We start from the raw sequence: 24,959 nt of genomic DNA on the forward strand, positions 1-24,959 counted from the left end.
TCTTCTGTTTTTTTTTGTACTTCAGAAAATTAAGGGCATCGGCATTATCAAGTCTAATTGACTTGATAAGGGCATGATCAAGTCTAATTGAAACCCTTCAAAACTCCGAAAACTTCTTTAAAACGCTCTAAAAATGCTTGCTTATATAATTCTTAAAGGTCACTTTGCTTCACCCCCCCCCCCACTCTAATGGAGAAACATATAGCTCAATTTCTATATACTTTTAATATGTTCAATGACACTACTCCTTTCTTCTTATTAATTTAACGGCAAACGCTAAACAAGTGGTAGGAAGAAAAGAGTTGTGCTATCAAAAATATTATGAGTATGTGTAATTTCGGCTATATGTTAATCCGTTAGGGGTGTTGCACATCAGAAGTATATATAACGCCTAACGTATTTTATATATAAAATACTAGCTGTTGGGGTGGCGCTTCGCGCCACCCCAGCACCTAGTTGGTGGGGGCGCTTCGCGCCAACCCCCCCAAGCCCCCCCCCCGCGCGCGTAAGTCGTTACGCGCCATATTAGTTACGCGCCATTGTAGTTGTGTCCCTATGTCCCACCTGTGAATATAGATATATATATATATATATATATATATATATATATATATATATATATATATATATATATATATATATATATATATATATATATATATATATATATATGTTTTTAACTACGTAAAACTTGCGAATATACAACATTCTTTGCTGTCCCATTGTCTGTGCATATAAATAGATTTTCAGGTTTACCGACTCTTGAACATGCAACATATAATGGTCCATGGGAAAACAATCCGTATTCAGATCTATACCTCATGATTCTAATGATTGCCCTTGAGCTTTGTTGATGGTGATTGCTAATCGACCATTCCCTGAGTCACCATCGTCATTTATATATCCCCCTGTGCACCCCGGCGTCCCCTTTGTAGTTATGTCCCTGTGTCCCGGTCGTCATTTATATTCCCTGTGTCCCGGTCGTCATTTGTGTCCCGGTGTTCCAGTCTGTGATTTCTCTTTGAGTGTCCCGGGCGTCATTTATATTCCTTGTGTCCCGGTGTCCCGGTCGTCATTTATATCCCCCTGTGCCCCCCGGCGTCCCCATTGTAGTTGTGTCCCTGTGTCCCGGTCGTCATTTATATTCCCTGTGTCCCGGTCGTCATTTGTATCCCGGTGTCCCGGTCTGTATATACATTCGTTTTTTAGTTTTGTTTTTCTCCTTTATTTTTTTCCTTTTTTCTTTTTTTTCTTTTTTAGTTTATTTAGATTTTTAGATTTTTTAGTTTTTTTATTAGTTTTTAGTTTTTTTGTAGTTTTTACCATTTTTTTAGTTTTTTTAGTTTTTTTTTTTACTTATGTCCTGGTCGTCATTTATACTCCCTGTGTCCCGGTCGTCATTTGTGTCTCGGTGCTTTGTTGATTGCTAATTTATATTATATTTATATTTATATTTTTTATATTTATTAATATTTTTTTAGTTTTCTTTTTCTCTTATTTTCAGTTTTTTCCTTTTTTTTAGTTTTTTCTTTTTTAGTTTTTAGTTTTTTTTTACCTTTTTTTATTTTTTTTAGTTTTTTAGCTTTTTTAGTTTTTTTATTAGTTTTTAGTTTTTTTTTTAGTTTTTGCCTTTTTTTAGTTTTTTCAGTTTTTTTTAGTTTTTAGTTTTTTAACCTTTTTTTAGTTTTTTTAGTTTTTTAGCTTTTTTAGTTTTTTTTTCTTTTTAGTTTTTTTTGTAGTTTTTACCTTTTTTAGTTTTTTTTCTTCTTTTGTATTAGTGTGAAATAATTCAGACGTCATATGCGGACAAACACGACGTCACTCGACAGACAGACAGACAGACATAACCCACAAACAACTTATTTTTATATATATTTATTCATATTTTTTTAGTTTTCTTTTTCTCTTTTATTTTTAAGTTTTTTCCTTTTTTTTAGTTTTTTTCTTTTTTAGTTTTTAGTTTTTTTTAGTTTTTTACCTTTTTTTAGTTTTTTTTAGTTTTTTTAGTTTTTTAGCTTTTTTAGTTTTTTTATTAGTTTTTATTTTTTTTGTAGTTTTTGCCTTTTTTTATTTTTTTCAGTTTTTTTTTAGTTATTAGATTTTTACCTTTTTTAGTTTTTTTTAGTTTTTTAGCTTTTTTAGTTTTTTTTTCTTTTTAGTTTTTTTTGTAGTTTTTACCTTTTTTAGTTTTTTTCTTCTTTTATATTAGTGTGAAATAATTTAGTGTGACGTCACCTGATCCATCCACAGATCCACACACAGACAACTTATTTTTATATATATAGATAAAATAATTCAGACGTCATATGCGGACAAACACGACGTCACTCGACAGACAGACAGATAGACATAACCCACAAACAACTTATTTTTATATATATTTATTCATATTTTTTTAGTTTTCTTTTTCTCTTTTATTTTTCAGTTTTTTCCTTTTTTTTAGTTTTTTTCTTTTTTAGTTTTTAGTTTTTTTTAGTTTTTTACCTTTTTTTAGTTTTTTTTAGTTTTTTTAGTTTTTTAGCTTTTTTAGTTTTTTTATTAGTTTTTATTTTTTTTGTAGTTTTTGCCTTTTTTTTTATTTTTTTCAGTTTTTTTTTAGTTATTAGATTTTTACCTTTTTTTAGTTTTTTTTAGTTTTTTAGCTTTTTTAGTTTTTTTTTCTTTTTAGTTTTTTTTGTAGTTTTTACCTTTTTTAGTTTTTTTCTTCTTTTGTATTAGTGTGAAATAATTTAGTGTGACGTCACCTGATCCATCCACAGATCCACACACAGACAACTTATTTTTATATATATAGATAAAATAATTCAGACGTCATATGCGGACAAACACGACGTCACTCGACAGACAGACAGACAGACATAACCCACAAACAACTTATTTTTATATATATTTATTCATATTTTTTTAGTTTTCTTTTTCTCTTTTATTTTTCAGTTTTTTCCTTTTTTTTAGTTTTTTTCTTTTTTAGTTTTTAGTTTTTTTTAGTTTTTTACCTTTTTTTAGTTTTTTTTAGTTTTTTTTAGTTTTTTAGCTTTTTTAGTTTTTTTATTAGTTTTTATTTTTTTTGTAGTTTTTGCCTTTTTTTTATTTTTTTCAGTTTTTTTTTAGTTATTAGATTTTTACCTTTTTTTAGTTTTTTTTAGTTTTTTAGCTTTTTTAGTTTTTTTTTCTTTTTAGTTTTTTTTGTAGTTTTTACCTTTTTTAGTTTTTTTCTTCTTTTGTATTAGTGTGAAATAATTTAGTGTGACGTCACCTGATCCATCCACAGATCCACACACAGACAACTTATTTTTATATATATAGATTTTTAGTTTTCTTTTTCTCTTATTTTCAGTTTTTTCCTTTTTTTTAGTTTTTTCTTTTTTAGTTTTTAGTTTTTTTTTTACCTTTTTTTATTTTTTTTAGTTTTTTAGCTTTTTTAGTTTTTTTATTAGTTTTTAGTTTTTTTTTTAGTTTTTGCCTTTTTTTAGTTTTTTCAGTTTTTTTTAGTTTTTAGTTTTTTAACCTTTTTTTAGTTTTTTTTAGTTTTTTAGCTTTTTTAGTTTTTTTTTCTTTTTAGTTTTTTTTGTAGTTTTTACCTTTTTTAGTTTTTTTTCTTCTTTTGTATTAGTGTGAAATAATTCAGACGTCATATGCGGACAAACACGACGTCACTCGACAGACAGACAGACAGACACAACCCACAAACAACTTATTTTTATATATATTTATTCATATTTTTTTAGTTTTCTTTTTCTCTTTTATTTTTAAGTTTTTTCCTTTTTTTTAGTTTTTTTCTTTTTTCGTTTTTAGTTTTTTTTAGTTTTTTACCTTTTTTTAGTTTTTTTTAGTTTTTTTTAGTTTTTTTAGTTTTTTAGCTTTTTTAGTTTTTTTATTAGTTTTTATTTTTTTTGTAGTTTTTGCCTTTTTTTATTTTTTTCAGTTTTTTTTTAGTTATTAGATTTTTACCTTTTTTAGTTTTTTTTAGTTTTTTAGCTTTTTTAGTTTTTTTTTCTTTTTAGTTTTTTTTGTAGTTTTTACCTTTTTTAGTTTTTTTCTTCTTTTATATTAGTGTGAAATAATTTAGTGTGACGTCACCTGATCCATCCACAGATCCACACACAGACAACTTATTTTTATATATATAGATAAAATAATTCAGACGTCATATGCGGACAAACACGACGTCACTCGACAGACAGACAGACAGACATAACCCACAAACAACTTATTTTTATATATATTTATTCATATTTTTTTAGTTTTCTTTTTCTCTTTTATTTTTCAGTTTTTTCCTTTTTTTTAGTTTTTTTCTTTTTTAGTTTTTAGTTTTTTTTTAGTTTTTTACCTTTTTTTAGTTTTTTTTAGTTTTTTTAGTTTTTTAGCTTTTTTAGTTTTTTTATTAGTTTTTATTTTTTTTGTAGTTTTTGCCTTTTTTTTTCTTTTTTTCAGTTTTTTTTTAGTTATTAGATTTTTACCTTTTTTTAGTTTTTTTTAGTTTTTTAGCTTTTTTAGTTTTTTTTTCTTTTTAGTTTTTTTTGTAGTTTTTACCTTTTTTAGTTTTTTTCTTCTTTTGTATTAGTGTGAAATAATTTAGTGTGACGTCACCTGATCCATCCACAGATCCACACACAGACAACTTATTTTTATATATATAGATAAAATAATTCAGACGTCATATGCGGACAAACACGACGTCACTCGACAGACAGACAGACAGACATAACCCACAAACAACTTATTTTTATATATATTTATTCATATTTTTTTAGTTTTCTTTTTCTCTTTTATTTTTCAGTTTTTTCCTTTTTTTTAGTTTTTTTCTTTTTTAGTTTTTAGTTTTTTTTAGTTTTTTACCTTTTTTTAGTTTTTTTTAGTTTTTTTTAGTTTTTTAGCTTTTTTAGTTTTTTTATTAGTTTTTATTTTTTTTGTAGTTTTTGCCTTTTTTTTATTTTTTTCAGTTTTTTTTTAGTTATTAGATTTTTACCTTTTTTTAGTTTTTTTTAGTTTTTTAGCTTTTTTAGTTTTTTTTTCTTTTTAGTTTTTTTTGTAGTTTTTACCTTTTTTAGTTTTTTTCTTCTTTTGTATTAGTGTGAAATAATTTAGTGTGACGTCACCTGATCCATCCACAGATCCACACACAGACAACTTATTTTTATATATATAGATATATAAATTTCTTCTGTGGGGTGGGTTTGGGGACACAGTGAGGCAAAGCGACCTTTAGGATTGATGTAAGTAGCCTAAGAATGTTTTAAAGCAGTTTACAGAATTCTATAGAGTTCCTTTTACATGTAGTCATGTCAGGATTTTCTTCTGGGGGGGGAGACAAAAGAATTTTTCGGGGAAGGGGAGACAAAGCAACTTTAAAAACGCATCTGTTTCTATTCATTTTCGTTACGTTTTCCAAGAGTCGGATGAAAATTTCGGGGGGGGGGGGTAACCCCTAACACTTCGTGGATAAAGCCTTGAGTAATATATAAGACTGATACAATCTACAACACCAAATAACAAGTATTTAGTCTTAGACAATGGATTTGGGACCTGACTTTTTCAGTTAAAATTTAATTAAGCCAATTAAATGTCAGGCCAAGTTAAACATAATATAATTGCAACATCAACCACTTTGCCAGCTCATGGAGGGACCCAAAGGAAAAAAGGAACTTATTTCTGTACATATAAGAACTATAATAACGTGGATACAAGAACTATTTTTACGGAGAATTCAATACATATATAAAACTCAGGGTGAACGAGTAGGTTTGACAATAAGCACGCAAAAGAAGAAAATCATGCGCAGTAATGTGAATAAACTATCTGCTGAGCCACTGACAGTTAAAGCAAAGGAAATAGAAGAGGTAGAGATGTTTAGATATCTTGGGAGTCTAGTGAGCATCGATGGAAGACCCAAGCATGTAGTCGTCACACGTATCGCGTATACAGGCAGCGCCTTTGATAAGTTAAGAAACGTTTGGAGAAGTGCCACTTTCTCTTTAAAGCTAAAACTGAGGCTCTTCAATATTAATGTCCCATCAGTCTTAACGTAAGGTTCTGAAAGTTGGGTGCTTACGAAACAGCTAGAGAAAAGAATCTAAAGTTTTGAAAATAATTGTCTTCGACGGATTCTCGGAATCAACTGGACGGACAAAATTACTAACTCATTCATTAGAGGGAAAACGAAAAAGCCACTTGTTACTGATAAAGTCATTAGAAGTCTTTGACGATATTGGGGACACACATGGTTAGAATGGGCAGCAATCGTCTGCCTCATGATGTGTGGTGTCGGACTCCTCCAGGAGTTCGACGGCGCGGACAACAGAGGGCTACACTTGGATGATGCCTAGAAAAAGACGTAGCGCTCTCAAGAACAACTCTTGATGAACTTTGGCCGAAGAGGCTGAAGAGGTCATCGTGGAGAGGCATCGTTGCCGCCTTATGCGCCAACCGGTGTGGGAAGTTATATGCTATATTTGAATTCAGGATGAAATTCTTATTTTAAAGTTGTGTCTATTTTTTGTCTATCTCATTAGTGAGTTGATCGGGAAATTTACCGATTTGTCTAAGGTATTAGAAACCGTCATAGAGCTAGCTGTTCTAGCTCTCAAACCAGCAGCCAACTTCGTTCACTTTGCATGGTTAGCTGGTTTTTGTTTAGGTACTTATATAGACTTTGTTGAAGTTACAATGGCTATTATATAACCTAGAGTTTTTCTAGTATTTGTTTTTTCTTCTTTTTTTCGTATTGGAAAATCAGCGAAGGATTATGATATTCAGAAGACCACAAACTTAGAGGTTTTTCTTTTTTTCTAGTTTCTTTTATTTCTTTTATTTCTTTTTTTCTTTTTTTTTCTAGTTGATTGGTTAAATCAGATACCAAACCATCGAAAGCTAGCTCTGTTCCAAGAAAACTTTAACTAGCCATAACTAAGAAAATACCAACATAAACCGTAAAAAAAGAGTAAATAATAAACACTTTTATACAGTGCAAATAGTTTTTCAGTTTAATAGAAAGCTAGCGAAAACAGTTTTATATGTTTATGAAATAACTATTAAGATCCCCCCACAGTTCAATCTATCCCTTCATAGGAGTCGCCCAGAAGCCAAATCAACTAAATCAAATTTTCACATTTTTTTTAGATTTAAATGTCATTTTAACCTTGAGCTTTGACTTTATACTTAAGAAAACTGGGCCAAATTTTCTGAAACTGAATAGTAATAATAACAATTACCAGACGATTTTTTACGCTTCAAGAGTAGATTGAACATTCTTTTTTTCTTTTTTTTTGTTAGAAGCAAATACACCGAACTGCATGTTAAAGCGTGTAATGATACTTACGGTGTCATAGGCGCCAACAGATGGGCAGATAGAGTAATTGCCCCACTGTGGAAACATAACTTCGAAGACCACACTGCCTTTCCATGACGAAAGTAAAACAGTTCAAAATAGGGATGATACCTTTTTATTGACAGTGAATAGATATAAAATTATTTAACTGGATATTTCGAACATATATACAGTGTTCATCATCAGCAGTAAAACTCTTTAAAAAAAAAGTCATGATTGAAATGATTTCTTGCTGTTTGTTGAATAAAACAAAAATCACTTGCACTCACCTTTTTTGACATAATATTTTCCAGAAAAAGTTTATTTTTCACTAATAAAGCTCTTTTTCTCCTTTTATCTTTAATCAGATGATTTAAAGTCTTGAATTGTAGACTTCGTTCGAACTTTTTTCCTTTAAAAGTGCCTAAATGTAGATTGAATTTTATTGAAGGTGGCAAAATCCTTTTCTTCTTACATTGATGAAGAAAATCTTGTTGATTTATAACATTTGCGTGTCTCTTATGGGTGTTAATATATTTAGACACCTCCTTGGTCACATTATCCCCATATACTCGACGTAGATAACTTCGAAGACCATACTACCTTTCCATGACGAAAGTAAAACAGTTCAAAATAGGGATGATACCTTTTTATTGACAGTGAATAGATATAAAATTATTTAACTGGGTACTTCGAACACATATACAGTGTTCATTTATATATTATATATTGTATATGTGTTCGAAATATCCAGTTAAATAATTTTATATCTATTCACTGTCAATAAAAAGGTATCATTCCTATTTTGAACTGTTTTACTTTCGCTGCGGAAACAAGAACTCATTCAAAAAGTGTAGAAAAATAGGAGAATGCTGAATATCCCCATTTAATTCTTCTTAAAAACAAAGCTCCCATCACTTAAGTAACCAGTTCACACATCATAAACTGTTTCCATCAGATATTGGCACAATATCAAAGTCAGTAATATAGTTTTCTTGCGCTTTCTGGCTCTTTGTTTTACGTAGTTTATTGATTTAGCGTCGTAGCCACTCTTAGAGTAGTCTCTGTGCTAGTTAAGTATAATGAAAAAGGATAGATTATCGTATTCCAAAAATATATAGCATGAATTAATTGAGTATAAATAAAACATATCGAAACCATGCAACAACTTGAACAGGAAACATTATAAAGGTCCTTTATACCTTTTTATCATTTATGACGTTGTCCAAGTTTATTTTTGGAAGAACAATTTTTATGCACGTTCTTTGTGCTTTACAAATAAGCCACTTAGAGACCAAATTGGATAGTCACATAAAATAAATAACAGAGTAAGAGGTAAGGCAAATTTTAAACGAATTTTATACCCACTCCCAACTTAAGTTCTCCCGGTCGTGCCTGGAGTTATTTGATCTCTCAAACGATATTATGGCTGTATTCTCTTATTGATTTTTCCCAAGTGTAGCTGCAACTGCAAGGTTTGTTGTACATTCTCAGTTCTTCTATTTTCTATGTCCTTTCTTTCTATTTCTTCTTTTTTATCTTTCTTCTTTTCTTGTTGCAGTGTACGTGCTTTTCTATTTACTTCATGCAGCACCTCACCAGCTAATCTTTCTGAGGTATGTCTAGGGTTGCCATTCATCCTAATGTATTAGGACTGTCACCGTTGTGAATCTTCTTTTCCCAAAATCCCGACAAGTCCCTGTTTCGTAAAAAACTGTCTAGAGCTTAGTTCGTTTACTGAAGTAACCCCACTGTAGAAAGAATATTATCGTTGATGTTCGCCCGGTGGACAGACATACGAAATCAACTGATGTCAGGGACTCTGTCACAAAGTGTATTTGTTACCGTGTATGTCCGAAATCTGGTCAATGTCGACATTCACCGGTGAATGTTGAAAATTGTCTTTTCGCTATTAGATTCAATTAGCTTTGTGAATCAACTTTTCAGTCTTATGCAAGCTTTAATGGTAAAAGCTAAAAGTTTGATTAATTTAGGTTATTAATCTCAGAAATGGGTTGAAAACCTAAACTGTCACCATCACACCTTGCATAAAACCGAAAAAGTTGACTAGCAACGCTGACTGCATCCAAGGAGAAATAAAGTATTTAGGACATTCACCAGTAAATATCGACTTCCCCCAATTTCGGACATTCACGGTAAAACATGTAATTTTATTCCAAATAAAAAGTAAATACGTTCAATGAATTTTCCTTACACCCTATCTTAGATTGTCCCAACGAGGTCCCAGCTAGATTTTGCAACCTTAATTATGCCTCATCTTTATAATTTTCTCTTATTTATCTTTCGGTACAATTAGACGAATTGAATTGGGACTAACAAAAGACTTTGGCTGAAATTAAGTTGCTTACTTACGTTCAATAATTACTTATCATTCTTACAAAGCGGCATATTATATAAACTTTCTTATAGAAAAGCGTCATGTAATCGCACTACAGATGAAGTATAATGAAAACGGCATCTTTTTAATACCACATACCGAAAATTAGCCGAGAATGAGCCGGCAAATTTTTTGCCATTCTTTCGATGCGGGTTTTCAAGACCACATAACGTGATTGTTTATATTTCAGGTACATCAATTATTTTGCCACCAAGCCAAGTCCGACAGAACACATACTTGATCTGTGGGAGGCAAAAGATAGGGAACCCAACTCCTTGGCCAATCTGTTAAATATTCTCCGCTTAATGCAAAGAGATGATGCGGTAAAAATTTTAGAAAAAGCAGTTGGAGCATGGTGTTAATGTGGTTAGTAGAGTTACGTTTTTTCAGTCTCTTCCTTCTTCATACTTTGCTTATAAATTACTGTTGTTTGTCCTCTGTTGGCTAATCTAGACTTCGTTATATCTTTTTGCCATTTTTAACTTATAATTTAACATTCTTCGTCCTCTTCCTCTTCTGTCAAATCTAAGATCTGTTGTAATTTTTTCAGCTTTTTTAATCCACAAATTTATATTTTTCTTTTTCTTCCTTTACTGACAAATTTGAAATCTGGAATAGACTTATAGCAACTTTTTTTATAGCATAAAGTGTTTCAAATTCAAGTGCCTTTTGTTGTAACTAGGTATTAGAGCAAAAAAAAATTAACACTTATTTTTTTCTTCCTCTTCTGCGAAATCTAAGATCTATTATTTCTTTTTTCTCTTCAACCCATAATTGAACATATTTTCTTCTGCCGCCTCTATTGGCTAATCTTAGAACTGACAAAGGCGGAAAAGAGTTCTTGTAAGGATAATATTTTTTAGGTTCAAGAATCGTTTGTTTTTTGCTATACACCATAGAAAGAAACTTCTGAAAAATTGAGAATTTATGCTGCATTGAAGTAAACTAATAAAAAAAGATTAGATATTTCGTGATGACGAAATGTAAGTAAAAAGTAATTAGAGCCAATAGTAATAGAAATCATAAAAAATGAGTTTTCATAACAGTATAGGCACCAGAAGAATCTGATTGTTGTGGCGATTTCTAAAAAGAATCTGATTTGCGTTTGGATTCCAAATATTAAAAATTCATTAAGCTTAATGTCAACCTTCAAATGAGAAAATTTGAATAACTTAAGAAGTGGGAGGAAAGTCCAAAATTATGAAATTTTGTGATGCACAACAATGATTTATATCCTAAGAGGGTCAACATTTTCTTCTACACTATCCTAAGGCTGCGGTAAACTGAACGTACCTTCCACAATCTACACCATATTTTTACCGTTAGTGGCACCTCGGGACTACAGCCCCTGTACGGGTTATTAGGAAACTTGGTGGTATTAATATAACGTACAACCCTAGTTTAAGTGTCCAGCAACGTCAATCCTTGACTGTCTTATGTTCAAAATCGTCAAAAAGTACGTTATAGACATCCAACCGTTTTTGTTGGGCTAAAAAAGGCAATAGGAACGGATATAAATTTCATCTGTTTGACGAATAAAGACGTCGGCGATCTTCTACCAGAATTTACTTTTTGCCTTTTTTCAGTTTCCAGAAAATCACAATAGAGATTGCTTTATTTTTGTAGAAGATGCAGAGTTTTGTCAGTAGGTTTCCTGGTGTCCCTTTACTTCCTGTCTTTCCCCCTCTTTATTTCTGTTGGACGTAGACATTAAGTTTTGTAATTCTTATCCATACTAGGGCTTTGCTGTGGAAAACAATAACATCTACAGGTGCTAGGTACTATTTCAGAAAGTCTAATGGATAGAAAAATTCTGACTCATCCAGTAGACTCGTTACGTCGAGATTATGGGAGTTCCATCCTTAACTTAAAAATCAAATGTTTTGTAGATACTGGATTTTGGCAGAGGATATCCGACATGAGGTTGGCTCGGATTTGTTATTTCCACACATGGTGTTTCTTTTTTTTTAGTTTTTTTGCTAAGAATATTTCATTGGTATTCTCTAAACTGTAGTCACGAACTAGCAATCTTAGTTATATTGCTGTTATCTTTTATTTGTTGTTCGCTGATATTCTTGATAAGAAATTTTAGCGGATATGCGTTTTTTTTAAATTCCATATAATGTTAAATGTTGTCTTCGTTTATCTTCTTAAGCTAGAAAATGAGAGCAAATTTTCTAGTTGCTAATATATATAGCATATTTCCTGAGTTTCCCTTCTCCCTCATGCTCAGACACATAGCCACTCCCAAAATTCATCCCTGGATATTCTAAATCTTTTTCATCAACCTTTGAATGCATTTATAATCACTTGAGCTTTTTTTTCTAAAAACCTTTTTTCTATCCATTGGAAAATCTTCCTGACATGCCCTTCATTTTTTTGACAGGCAACTCATTGTCAGAAATCTGGGAAAAGTTTCTAGCTTTCTTTTGGTCTTTTGACACCCGTTTAATATGTTTTCTTTTGAATATGCCTCACGGAAGTTTCCTGTTGAATTTTAAAGTAACTTTTTCAGTCCTTAGAAGTTTTACCAAGGGTGAAGTCAAGATTGTTGAAAATTCTCTAGTGGAATAAAAGGCAATATCTCCAAGTTTATCGTATATGATTTATGTGGTTAATATTAAAAATTAATTGAACAAGGGCTTTAAGTAAGTAGTTTTACTCGGGGTGGGGGAGGGGATTATTTATTTTGTTTGAAAAATCTTTTAGGTCTATTGTAGCCAATGAATTGTAAAAAATATGCTTTGTTTCTCAAATCTGACCCCCCAGCTGTGTGTGGCCTTACATCGAGTTCGACTGCCTTGTTTCAGGATGAATTTGGTTTCTTGCTGACTTTAGAATACAAGTTTTAGTCTATCAGAACCGATTCGATCTACTCCGTTTTTACATTGTGAGGCGTTTTACCGCCAAAGCACTTGATTAACTATTAATTTTGTAGATTCAAAAGAAACTTCTGTTAGAATAAATTTTGTAAAATAAGCCGTTAAAGATTGTCCTTTAATATTAAAAAAGAAATCTTAAAGTCAATGTTGCTAATTTAAATAGTTCATGGTAACGAACTGTAAATGAAGAGCAAACCCTGTCAGTAGAAACCAAAACTCGAAGAATAGGAATTTTCATGATGATATACTTATCAAATGAATCTGCTTTTCATGCTGATGACAAATAGGACCAATTTCTTAATCATAGATTGAAGTGCCTCTCAAAAGCAATCAGTATGTAGAAGCTTACGTAATTTTTTAAAAAAGGCAAAAAGACTTGCCAAAAGAGGCAAAGTCCCGATAAAGATTGCTCCCTCGGGAGGGATCGCTCCCTCCCGAAGGGGGCCAAAATACTAACATGTAAAAATCCTGAGATTCCTGACTATTCATTTTAGATTGTGCAAAAGCTACTTCTTTAGTCTTTCATTTTCAGAGACTATTCAAAGGATGAGAGGCACACAAAATTAATAGTTGTGCCAGTGATGGCGTGTTTCAGGGGGAGGGGTGGCCGAAGCCTCAAAGAGTGCATCTTTACGTCCAAATTTTTAAACTCACATTTTACTGCAGAGACCTTTGAATTGAAATGCTCATTTGCACATCGGTGGAAGGGGTGGAGGCTTGTCAAGATCAAGAGTTTTCTGTTGAGACTCCTGGCCCTCTTGAAAAACTTAGAAATCATTTTTGGCATTCTATATCACAAAGAAACTGTTCTGTGGGTTGCACTTTTTAAGGTATAAATTATTCAAAATTTAAATTTCAGAGTAAATAGTAGGATATTGGGGATTGCCGGTAGCCCCCTTTATATTTAGCATGAGTTGAACCTAACATTAAGTAGAACAGGAACTAAATACATATGAAAAACGCTTTCGAATGAAAGTAAAGGGTGACGTTGAACATGTAAAGAGAAGAACATAAAAAATTAAATGTGTAAGGGAGGCTACGTTCTTTTATTTTTTTTTTTATTTATCCATGCTAAAATGTATTTAATCAGTTATTTCAAACTTGAAAAAATCAACAATTTGAAATTTGCGTTTTTCATAAAACACTTGGAAAACTATAGGTTCTATCACTATCTTAGCTCTATGACTATCTACCTTGGTTCTACTGACCTAGGAATTTACGCATGGACGGATAATAGATTGGCATATCTATTAACAAATGAACTAACATCATTTTTATACAATCCTAATAAGAGGGGGATTAATGCCAGAATCGCCTCTCACTCAATTCTACTAGCTTCGCCACTCATAGTTTGCAAATTGGTGTTGCTGCTACTCGTGTTAGTGCTACTTTCGGTCTATAAACCTGAATAAACTGCTTGATATAACCTTCTATACAATTCGTATATCTTCTGTAAAATTAATATAATATTAATTGATGCATGTGACGCTTGTCTAATAGCCTTTTTTCAGTTCTTTTCTAATGCTACTAAAATTACTTTGTATTTCCTCTCAAAGATTGTTAGACTGAATTATTTTGAGCTAAATCACTTTTGAAGTTCACTCACCTGCCGAAAAAAGAATAAAACCATTTAATGAACCTTGAAATCTACTCGAACAATTGAAAACGTGAGAACATATTTTTTTTTAATAAACAACTCTGCAATTTGGTGTAAACAGAGGAAAAAGACGGAAATATAATATCAAAGGCGTTGATTCTTATAGATTTACTGAAAAAAAAACGAACTCAGAAAGTTGATCGAACGTACTTAAAAATGTAGCCAGATAATGGCCAGATGTGGCCAGATAAAACACCGTGGATACGCCCAGAATTACTTACCAATATACGGACTACGTTGGTGCATATAGTCTAATCCTTAGAAGTAATGGTCTTTCGGAAAGGCTTCGTGTGTTCTGCCACTGTTCTTTTTCGAGGGGGGGTCTTGTGATATCTCCTTCCCCTTATTCCTCTCCCTGTGTGCAGGTATAACTACAAGTTTGAAATTTGTGATGGAAAATACAAATGAAATTAACTAGATTAGGCCTATATAGAAGACAGTAAAGTGGCATATATTTTGGACCGCTATCACGGTTTGTCTTCCGCGCCTAATGAAAATCATAAAGCCTAAATAAAACTTGAGCAATAAAACAAAAATTTACGAATTTTAGGACATAGATTTCACCATATAGCTCGCGTGCCTCGAGGAGGCAAAGAGTGAATGTCTAAAGAGTGGTGTGGAGGAGGAGTGTGCGCAGCTCTGTTGCTGCTCTCAGAGGGCTTGGTGCTGCATTTAATGCATAGTATTAGGAATAGTATATAGATCGTATGGCTAATTTTTAAGGCCCTTTTATGTCGCGGCTTCTGTTAAGCCTCTTTAAATTGTGCCCTCGTTCTATTCGCATAGCTTCTATTGTGAGTTGTTTCCTCGTTTATTTTTACTTATATTCTTTTTGCTGAGGACAGCTATTGATTTTATAGCCGAAGTAAGTGTACAGATAAGTTTTGCCTGTCGTTGCCTTAATGGGAAAAAGTCTTCATTTCCAGAACAACTTTCGTTATGATAAATTAAATTGAGTGTTAGGACCCATTATATGATTCGTTAAATGAAGCTTCTTAAACTATCTAAAACAACCTTACAGGAACCTCCCAAAATAATTATGATTAAAACAGATGGAAATACAAAGAAGAGCAAAAAATCTGTCCATTTTGTCTATTACTCATTTGTTTTGAAGTATTGGGCCCAAAGAGAAAACCCCGTCAAATGTTTTTTTGAGGCCTGTAAAAAAAGTCGTACAAGAGGTTTAAAGATAAATCTGCCTTTAACTTCTGAAGTTTATTTTTGCAATTCAATGGTTTTAAAGAAAATCAACCGACTACTTGGACATGGTCAACCAAGTTATCCGATGCTGATGCGATATTGCTTCGATTCTTCTCAGAGATTGTACATTTTAGGAGAAATACTTTTCTAACTTCCTATTAAAATTTTCCTATCCCACTGTGCTGATTTTGAAATTTAATCTTCTACCTCTTATGTTTTTGCTACTTTTATGGCAGAAAAGCAATTTGTAATTTGACTCATTATAGTAACCACTACATAACAGTCCGCTGTGCATCCCTGTAGAGTCGGAATTTCAAACATGCTAACTTATATAGATGGTGCTTTTATTCGTTGTGCCATGGAACCGTGCCGAGAGACACTTTTTTTCTTTTTCTTTTTTGTAATAACATAAAGTGTTATTACTAACATAAGGTTTTAAGCCTTTGTATCTAGTAGCATGTTAAGAGGGTGCAAGGGGCATGTAGAGACACTTACTTCTGCAATGTTCACACAGAAAGCCTCAAGATTCAAAATTGTGTGTCTTATTTTGAAACCCTTTTAGAACAACTCTTACCTATTGAGGGAGCACTGGCAGATCCAGGAGGTGGGGTCACCCCGGGCCTCAAGATTTTTTTTGCACCCTCATCCCGGGTTTTTTTCTATTTTCAATCTTTTTTTTATAAACTTGTCAATTATTGGCGCCCTTGGCGTGTTAGCCCTCCCCCCAAGATTTTCCTCTAGATCCGCCCTTATGCAGGATATTCCTACTTGCCAGCACCATCCTCATTATTTGCCCCCCACCCCATGGCCTTCAATAAAAACCTGGGAATTTTTTTTACTTCTTCAGATTCAATAGATTGTCCAATTGAGCTTTAGGATTCTGGACACGAAAGTCAAAGTTTTCATATGGTAAGCAATTGAAAAGTGTCACCGTCCCTTAATCTGCAACAATTTAAAAGTAGACAAAAGAAAAAATATTTTAGTAGACATTGAAAACTAATTAGGATAAATGTTTTAGGGATAATGTGGGACTCAATGTGCAGAGTGTAGAATTATCCCTTTGGGATAGTGATATGCTTTGAACTATATTTTCGGACATCTGGCAGAAGGAACTGTTAAATGTCGATGAAGCTTAGCGCAGAAATATGAGCTATAGTGTCCTAGCTACGTCTTTGAAGATCAAAAACTGACCTGACCTCCTTGGGTTTGGGGTCTTATCCTACAGAAGAGGGATAATGTGGGACTCGTCCAGAGCACATAATTATCTCTTTGAGATAGTATTATGCTTTGAATTATATCTTTTTACATGTGGCAGAACGGAGGGGTGGCTTTTGATCGAACTTAGCGCAGAAATAAGAGCTATAGTGTCCTAGCTATGTCTTTGAAGATCAAAAACTGACCTGACCTCTTTGGGTTTGGGGTCTTATCCTACAGAAGAGGGATAATGTGGGACTCGTCCAGAGCACATAATTATCTCTTTGAGATAGTATTATGCTTTGAACTATATCTTTTTACATGTGGCAGAACGGAGGGGTGGATTTTGATCGAACTTAGCGCAAAAATAAGAGCTATAATGTCCTAGCTATGCCTTTGTAGATCGCAACCTGATCGAGCCTCTTTGGAACTGGGGCCTCATTCTACAGAAGAGATTGTCAGATCTCAACTCAACTTTTTGGAGACAAAGAAAATAAATGTTCTGGTTTTAAGTTTTGCGGCTCAATGCCATGATCAAACGTCTATGTGGGGAGGGGGTACCTCATGTCGTTTCATCCGAATTTCTACAAAAAAAAAGGCTGCCAGATTTCAATTAAACTTTGTTGTAAGTAAGAGTGAGCCTGCTAGGTGGGATTTTTGAGTGTCTGGACAAGATCTATCCTCTAGGGGCGAGAAGAAGGGGGTTCCTTCATCCATTTCATCAGGACATCTACCAGAAAAGGTAGTCAGATCCGAGAGTCAGAAATCAGACCTGATTTGGTCTCTGTTGTAAAAAAAAAAAAAAAAAAAAAAAAAAAAAAAAAAAAAAAAAAAAAAAAAAAAAAAAAAAAAAAACTGAGCAGGGTCTCTAAAATCTTCTCACCAGGACATTTTGCAGAAAACATTATCAGATATCAGCCAAACCCTGTCTGAAAAAGAACAAGTACTCTAGTTGTGAGGTTGTCGTATTTTAACCGAACTTGGTGGGAAGTAAGAATAAGCGTTCTAGTCGTGGTTTTTGGAGCTCTTTCGCCCGATATAAATGAGCGGAGAGGATTCCTTAATTCTTGTTATCAGAATATTTGCCAGAAGATATTGCTTGATCTTATAAGAACTAACGGTCTAGTTATGCTTTTTGGGATCAGGATTCGCCATAACTTTTGTAGATGAGAGGAAAGAAAGGAAACCTTAAATTGTTATCATTAGGACATCTAGGAGGAGGGGTTTTTGTATCTCAGCCTAAAATGAGTGCAAGCATAAGGGAATGTTCAAGTCGTACCTCTGGGTGGTCTGTAACCATTTAATCCTTTGTGGGAGGAGACCTCAATATTTGTCATCACGACCTCTACTAGAATGAATTGTTGGATCTCTACTGAAATTGGTGGGAAGCAGCAATAAATATCCTAGATTGTGCCTTTTGGGACTTTGTACTCGATTTGGCCTGTTTAGCAAGGGAGTATGTTTTAAGCAAAACTTGATGGAAATTCAGAGCTAATGAATATTGTTTTCGGAAGAAGAGGGTTTAAATTGACATAACTAAGACATTTTGTAGAAGGGACTTTCGGATCTTACTGAATTTAGAAAAGAAATGGCGAGTTTCCTATTTGCGCTTTTTGGGTTCGGTATTCATTTTGACATATGTAGTGGAGAGGGTCTCTAGATTTTTTGTCGCTAATACATCTACCAGAACAGGTTATTAACTCTCAATCAAACTTGGTGGCTAGACTCTGCCTTTCAGGATCTCGTAACCATTTTGACTATGTAGCGGACTGGGTTGCTAAATATTTGTGTCACCACATTATACATTACTCTCAATCAAACTTTGTTGCAAGTAAGATTAAGCGACCAATCTCTGTCTTTCGGGAGCTTGCACCTGACCTAACCTAATGGGTGAAAGGGTCCCATAATTCTTCATCTTTATGTCATCCGGATATTTGCTACAAAATAACTAACGGATCTTAACTAAACTTGGTGGGAAGTATGAGCTAATCTCCTAGTTATGCATGTTGGAGATCGAGAACCGATCCGATGTGAGTGCATGACTTATGTGGGTTCCCAAATACATGTTATCAGAATAGTCAAAAGGGTTTGTTAGCACTTTTTCTACTTTTTCTGTTTCTTTTTTTACTCAGTGACAAATTCAACCTCTGTCGAAAAGGAGGAAGAGCGATCGTAGTTTTTTGTCGTCAAGATATCTTTCAGTAGGGATCGATGGATCCAAATTCAGAGGGATTAGGAGCTGGTATCATAGTTGTTCCTTTGGGATACTGGGCACTTCCAAACCTTGAGGGAGATGTAGCAGTGAAGGGCGTCCTAAACTTTTGTCATCATCACTTCTACCAGAAGGGAATGTTGGAATCCAACCAACGAAATCTTTTAGTGAGAAGCAAAAATCGGTGTCCTAGTTTTGCTTTTTGGCGTCTGGGCACAATCCACCCTATAAAGAGGAGAGAGATTCTTAATTCCTTGTCGTCAACATGGTAACCAGAATATGATATCAGACCTCAACCAAACTTGTGGAAATTAATAGTAGGTTAAACGTCCTAGTTTTGGCTTCATAGGGCACGTACCTGAGAGGAAGTCTTTCAATCTCAACCAAGCTGAGTAAGAAGATCAATCTGATTGATATGTTAGGTATCTAAATTATAGTCATCAATATATCTACCGAAAGTGGTTGTTGGATCTCCTTTGTGCTTTGTCAGAAATAACCGCTAATGTTCCAGCTGTGATCTTTTAAAGTTGAGGATCGACTTGACCTCTCTGAGGGGGAACAAAGAGCTCCCTAGATTCTTGTCATAAGCACTTTTAGATGAAGGGACTATCTAATCCCTATGAGAGTTGATGGCAACTACAAGCTAGGCTCATAGCTGTGCTGCACCTGGTCTGACCTCTATGAATGGGGAAGAGTATCAAACAAAATGTATCAGTCAAATTACTAGACAGGCTGGCGGGATATATTGAAAAAAAAGGCCTGTCAACAGCTGTAATGTCATGGTCTTGTGTGTCCATGGTCAATCGGATTTCTGTCGGGGAAGACCTACATTATTAGAAAAAAGGACGGAGATGCGTTGTAGATTTTGATTTTAATATTTTTCTCCCCCAAGGAGAGGGGAGTCTAGGATGTTTTTTTTGTGTTCGAGTATGGACGACGTGTCTGAGTATATTTCAGTATAAATTTGGTCAAACTGCCAAAAAAAAAGTTGAATGGTTGACGTGTTTTGTCTATCTTTTGCATAATCCTCATTTTAAAGTATATCCTAACGAATTTTGAAAAGTAAAGAACAAATGAAATTCTATTACGCCGAAATCCAAAAAGAAAGCTTTTGTCCCTTAATCAATTTGGCTTCTGAAAGGCTCATCTTTGTTATTGGGTTCTTTTTTTTATCATTAAGAGCACCTTTCCGTCAAAAAAGTCATGCAGTCTCCGATTAACTTAGGGGATTCTTACTCCTAGTTTATAGTGGATTTTTTTCTTGTAAGTGCGTGATTGACCAATTCTAAGTTGTGTAGACTCGTTGAATAGGTTTTAGCCTAAGTAAATACTTCTATATACTATCGCATAGGACATCTGAAGTGGATCTACTAGTAAATCCCATTATCAATCTGTTTAAAGTAGCGGCGGTAGTTTAAGAGCCTTGTAAGAAGTTTGACTTATATTTGAAGACGTTAAATAAGCTTTTCTGGTAAAGTTAATTGTTGTTTTAGTGTTTTTAAGCAATAAAGTTAAGAGGTTCTTTTTGTTTTTCCTTCTCCTACATATTCCATTTTGATACGGGTTCCATTTTGTTTCATGTGAAAAACGTACCCAACTGACTCTCTCAGTTTCAAAAGTTTGTTCTTACTATGCAGCGGGGGATATTTTATGACTTGACCATTAAGATATATTGCCAGATATTTGCGTAGTATTTACACCTTAAAAGCTTTTTATTTTATTGTTCATCGGATAAATATTTTATGCCTAGAATGTAAAGATGATATTTAGGGTTTGATCTTTGCTGTCCGTTAAAACAACTGGAAGTAAGGAGCAATATTAAAACTTAAAACGAATAAAAATAATTTTTTATATGGGGGGACTACCCCTTCCTTTCTCTCGCTCTTTACGATAAAGTCTTAAAGTTCTCTCAAACTACTTCTCATTCAAAGTCGACAGAATCTTGTCAAATTCAATTGCGTTTGATCAGTCTTTCTTAAAGGGTCGTGACAAAAAGTTAAAAATTAGAGCAAAGAGCGAAGGATGGAGTAGGGGCAGCCCCCCCTCATATACGGAATAATTTCTGCTAGTCTTAAGCTGTAATGTTGCTTTTTATTTTCAGTCGAAAGAACTTGTTTTTTTTATTACTTAATTTCTGACCATTATTCAAATCATGCGTAGAAATCCTTCGTGTAGAATTTCTTCTAGGAAATTCCCCTAGAAACTTCCTCCTCTCAGGAAAGTCTCTCCGTAGAAATACCCCCCCCCCTGAATAAAATATCATCTTCATTGACTTATCGATAGAGCTCTCTTTTCTCAACCTTGTTTTGAATGCCATTTCTGCTTTATATGGTTTTTTAAGGTCAATTATTCTAATCTAAGCCCCCCCAAAAAAATATCATTTTCGCCTTGGACTAAATCTATGAAGCAGACATATCTTTGCATGATCCCCCCCACCAGTTGTGGGTAAACATCCCACAGTTCTGTAGTGAAACATCCATAGCAAAGAGTTATTGTGCCATATGTGCCATAGCATTGTGCCATAGCACAGATCCGTTCCATTTCCCCCAGATCCTTTAAAATTATGCATAAAGTAGCAGCAAAGCCTGTCGGACGACAAGCATAAAAAGGAAAAGAACAGCTTTGTGAGGATTATATATAAATCCCCCCCCCCAAGAAAAAAACATTCTAAGTCGCCTTATCCCCTTACCCCGCAAAATGGTTTCAGAAAGTTTCAGCCCGATCTCTCAGCAGAGAGACAGAACAGGGTAGATTTCCTAAAACTGTGACTTTTTAAAATCTCATCTATGAATAAAAAACTGTCTAACGTCGAATTTTTACCCTACAAATGCAAACTTAAACTAAAAACAATATATTCTTAATACTTAACGTTTTACCAACGGAAAATAAGTCCAACACCGAGTTCAAAACACAGTACTGTACCAATTATTTAGGCTGATATGTGCTTTTGTATACTTAATAGGTGAATTCATTACCCTGTTTTTATTCATACTCATTGTGTCACCATCAGTTTAATTTTTTTTTTTTCAGGATCTTTGGATTACTTTTACAGCAACCAGTGCCTTGAAGATTAGAAGTATCCCCTTCAGAGGGCATATCTGTGATATAATTTCTCTGCATTTACGGATCTGAATGAAAAAAAAAGATTACCCCAAATTAAACTTGAGTTCATTTAGTTTTAGTGTGTTTTTTTTCCTGTTGTTTTTTTTTTTTTTTATTTCAGGTAACCAAAGAAATAATCCTGTCGATTTAGTGTTTGTATATACACGTACTTTTTAAGTAATAAAATAAAAATAAGAATTTATAATGTGGAGTAAATATTTTGAACAGTCTACGAAACTGCCGGTGGAGTAAACGGAAAACGGTGGTATAGCCTATAGGTATATATATATATATATATATATATATATATATATATATATATATATATATATATATATATATATACTAGCTGTTGGGGTGGCGCTTCGCGCCACCCCAACACCTAGTTGGTGGGGGCGCTTCGCGCCCCCCCCAAGCCCCCCCGCGCGCGTAAGTCGTTACGCGCCATAATAGTTACGCGCCATTGTAGTTGTGTCCCTATGTCCCACCTGTGAATATAGATATATATATATATATGGTTTTAACTACGTAAAACTTGCGAATATACAACATTCTTTGCTGTCCCATTGTCTTTGCATATAAATAGATTGTCAGGTTTACCGACTCTTGAACATGCAACATATAATGGTCCATGGGAAAACAATCTGTATTCAGATCTATACCTCATGATTCTAATGATTGCCCTTGAGCTTTGTTGATGGTGATTGCTAATCGACCATTCCCTGTCCCGGTGTCCCGGTCGTCATTTACATCCCCCTGTTTCCCCCGGTGTCCCCGTTGTAGTTGTGTCCCTGTGTCCCGGTCGTCATTTATATTCCCTGTGTCCCGGGTCCCGGTCATCATTTGTATCCCGGTGTCCCGGTCTGTATATACATTCGTTTTTTAGTTTTGTTTTTCTCCTTTATTTTTTTCCTTTTTTTTTCTTTTTTAGCTTATTTAGATTTTTAGATTTTTTAGTTTTTTTTATTAGTTTTTAGTTTTTATTTCTTTTTAGTTTTTTTGTCCCGGTCGTCATTTATATCCCCCTGTTTCCCCCGGTGTCCCCGTTGTAGTTGTGTCCCTGTGTCCCGGTCGTTATTTATATTCCCTGTGTCCCGGTCGTCATTTGTATCCCGGTGTACGTCCTGGTCGTCATTTATACTCCCTGTGTCCCGGTGCTTTGTTGATTGCTAATCGAACATTCCTTTTGTCCTGGTCGCTTTCTCTTTGAGTGTCGTCATTTATTTTTTTCTTTTTTAGTTCTTTTAGTTTTTACCTTTTTTAGTTTTTTTTTAGTTTTTAGTTTTTTTAGTTTTTTACCTTTTTTTAGTTTTTTTAGTTTTTTTAGTTTTTTAGCTTTTTTATTTTTTTTATTAGTTTTTAGTTTTTTTGTAGTTTTTGCCTTTTTTTTAGTTTTTTTAGTTTTTTAGCTTTTTTATTAGTTTTTAGTTTTTTTTGTAGTTTTTGCCTTTTTTTAGTTTTTTCAGTTTTGACGTTTATATATATAGATAGTTTTTTTTTTTTTACTTATGTCCTGGTCGTCATTTATACTCCCTGTGTCCCGGTGCTTTGTTGATTGCTAATCGAACATTCCTTTTGTCCTGGTCGCTTTCTCTTTGAGTGTCGTCATTTATTAGTTTTTTCCTTTTTTTTTTTAGTTTTTTATTGGTTTTTACCTTTATTTTAGCTTATTTTTCAGTTTTTTCCTTTTTTTTAGTTTTTTTTTATTTTTAATTTTTTTTAGTTTTTTACCTTTTTTTAGTTTTTTTAGTTTTTTTAGTTTTTTAGCTTTTTTACTTTTTTTATTAGTTTTTAGTTTTTTTTTGTAGTTTTTGCCTTTTTTTAGTTTTTTCAGTTTTTTTTTAGTTTTTTATTGGTTTTTACCTTTATAGTTTTTTTAGTTTTTTAGCTTTTTTATTTTTTTTATTAGTTTTTAGTTTTTTTTGTAGTTTTTGCCTTTTTTTAGTTTTTTCAGTTTTGACGTCACCTAATCCAGTTTTTTCAGGTGACGTCACCTGACACATCCATCCATCCACAGACAGACAACTTATTTTTATATATATAGATATTCTCTTGGAAAGGTGGTGTCTTAGGAGGAAAGTTAGAAACGTAGCTAGGAATATTAGTGAAAATGTTTTATGTTTAATAGAGAGGAAGAAGGGCTTGTACAGGAAATATTGAGTCATAAATCATATGTAAATAAGAGGAATGTAAAGAGGGGTGGAGAAAGCATTAAAATATGAATTAAGGAGGTGTGAAGTGGAGGCCATGGATAAAGTTGCTGAAGATCTGGAAGATTCAGCCAGGTGATATAATAGTAAAATAATGTACTGGGATCAAGGCCTATCCAGGGAGTTAAGGGAGACCCCCCGAAATCTTTGTCTTACTCGTAAAACGTAACGAAAATGAATATAAACAATTTTTGCATTTTCTGAAGTTGTTTACCCCCCCCCCCCGCCCGTAAAAAATCCTTACCTAACCCCCCCCCCCCCCCCCGAAAAAAATCCTGGATAGGGCCATGACTGGCATGTTAATAAATAGAGAGGAATATCCAATCTGGACTTGTCCCAGTTAAAGATAGGAACGGGGCCACAATTAGTGTTAAGGAAAGAGTTAAAGAGAGATGGGCAGAACATTTTGAGAACGTAATAATCCGTAATAGAGACACATAAAAGATGTAGAATGACACGAAAAAGAAGAGAGCCACCAATAAAGTGTTAATCAACGACATTTCTATAGTTCCGATTGGGGGAATTAGAAAAATTTCCACGTCAAAAGTAAGAAATAACTTTAGTTATTGAAAATTGATTCAAATAACGTGGGTACATTCTTAATGAAAATTCTTGCCTTATGTTTGTGAAGGCAATACCCGATGTTTAAAACCTCAATTTAATCCAGGCCCCAAATCCTCGCAAAATATGAGTAACTATTTTTTAAAGGGTTGTGTACTTTTTGATTATATCCTGACTATCAAAGGTTTTTTAATTGATAGACCTTCACCCATTCCCAAAACAAAATCGTCGCTATACTCC

The 24,959-nt window shown here is 33.4% G+C and overlaps 1 protein-coding gene across 4 annotated transcripts in view; it reads left to right on the forward strand.

Annotated features, from left to right (window-relative positions):
- LOC136036139 (netrin receptor UNC5C-like) overlaps positions 1 to 22,153 on the forward strand; it is a 216,043-nt gene extending 193,890 nt beyond the window's left edge. For all 4 annotated transcript variants that reach the window (XM_065718169.1, XM_065718171.1, XM_065718170.1 and 1 more), the window contains 2 exons: positions 9,892 to 10,067; positions 21,877 to 22,153. In XM_065718169.1, the coding sequence (XP_065574241.1) occupies positions 9,892 to 10,063 (172 nt within the window). In that variant the 3' untranslated portion in view covers positions 10,064 to 10,067; positions 21,877 to 22,153. The remainder of the gene's footprint in view (positions 1 to 9,891; positions 10,068 to 21,876) is intronic.
- The last annotated feature ends 2,806 nt before the right edge of the window (positions 22,154 to 24,959 follow it).

This window comes from Artemia franciscana, chromosome 15 (assembly GCF_032884065.1).
Source record: "Artemia franciscana chromosome 15, ASM3288406v1, whole genome shotgun sequence".
NCBI lineage: Eukaryota > Metazoa > Arthropoda > Branchiopoda > Anostraca > Artemiidae > Artemia > Artemia franciscana.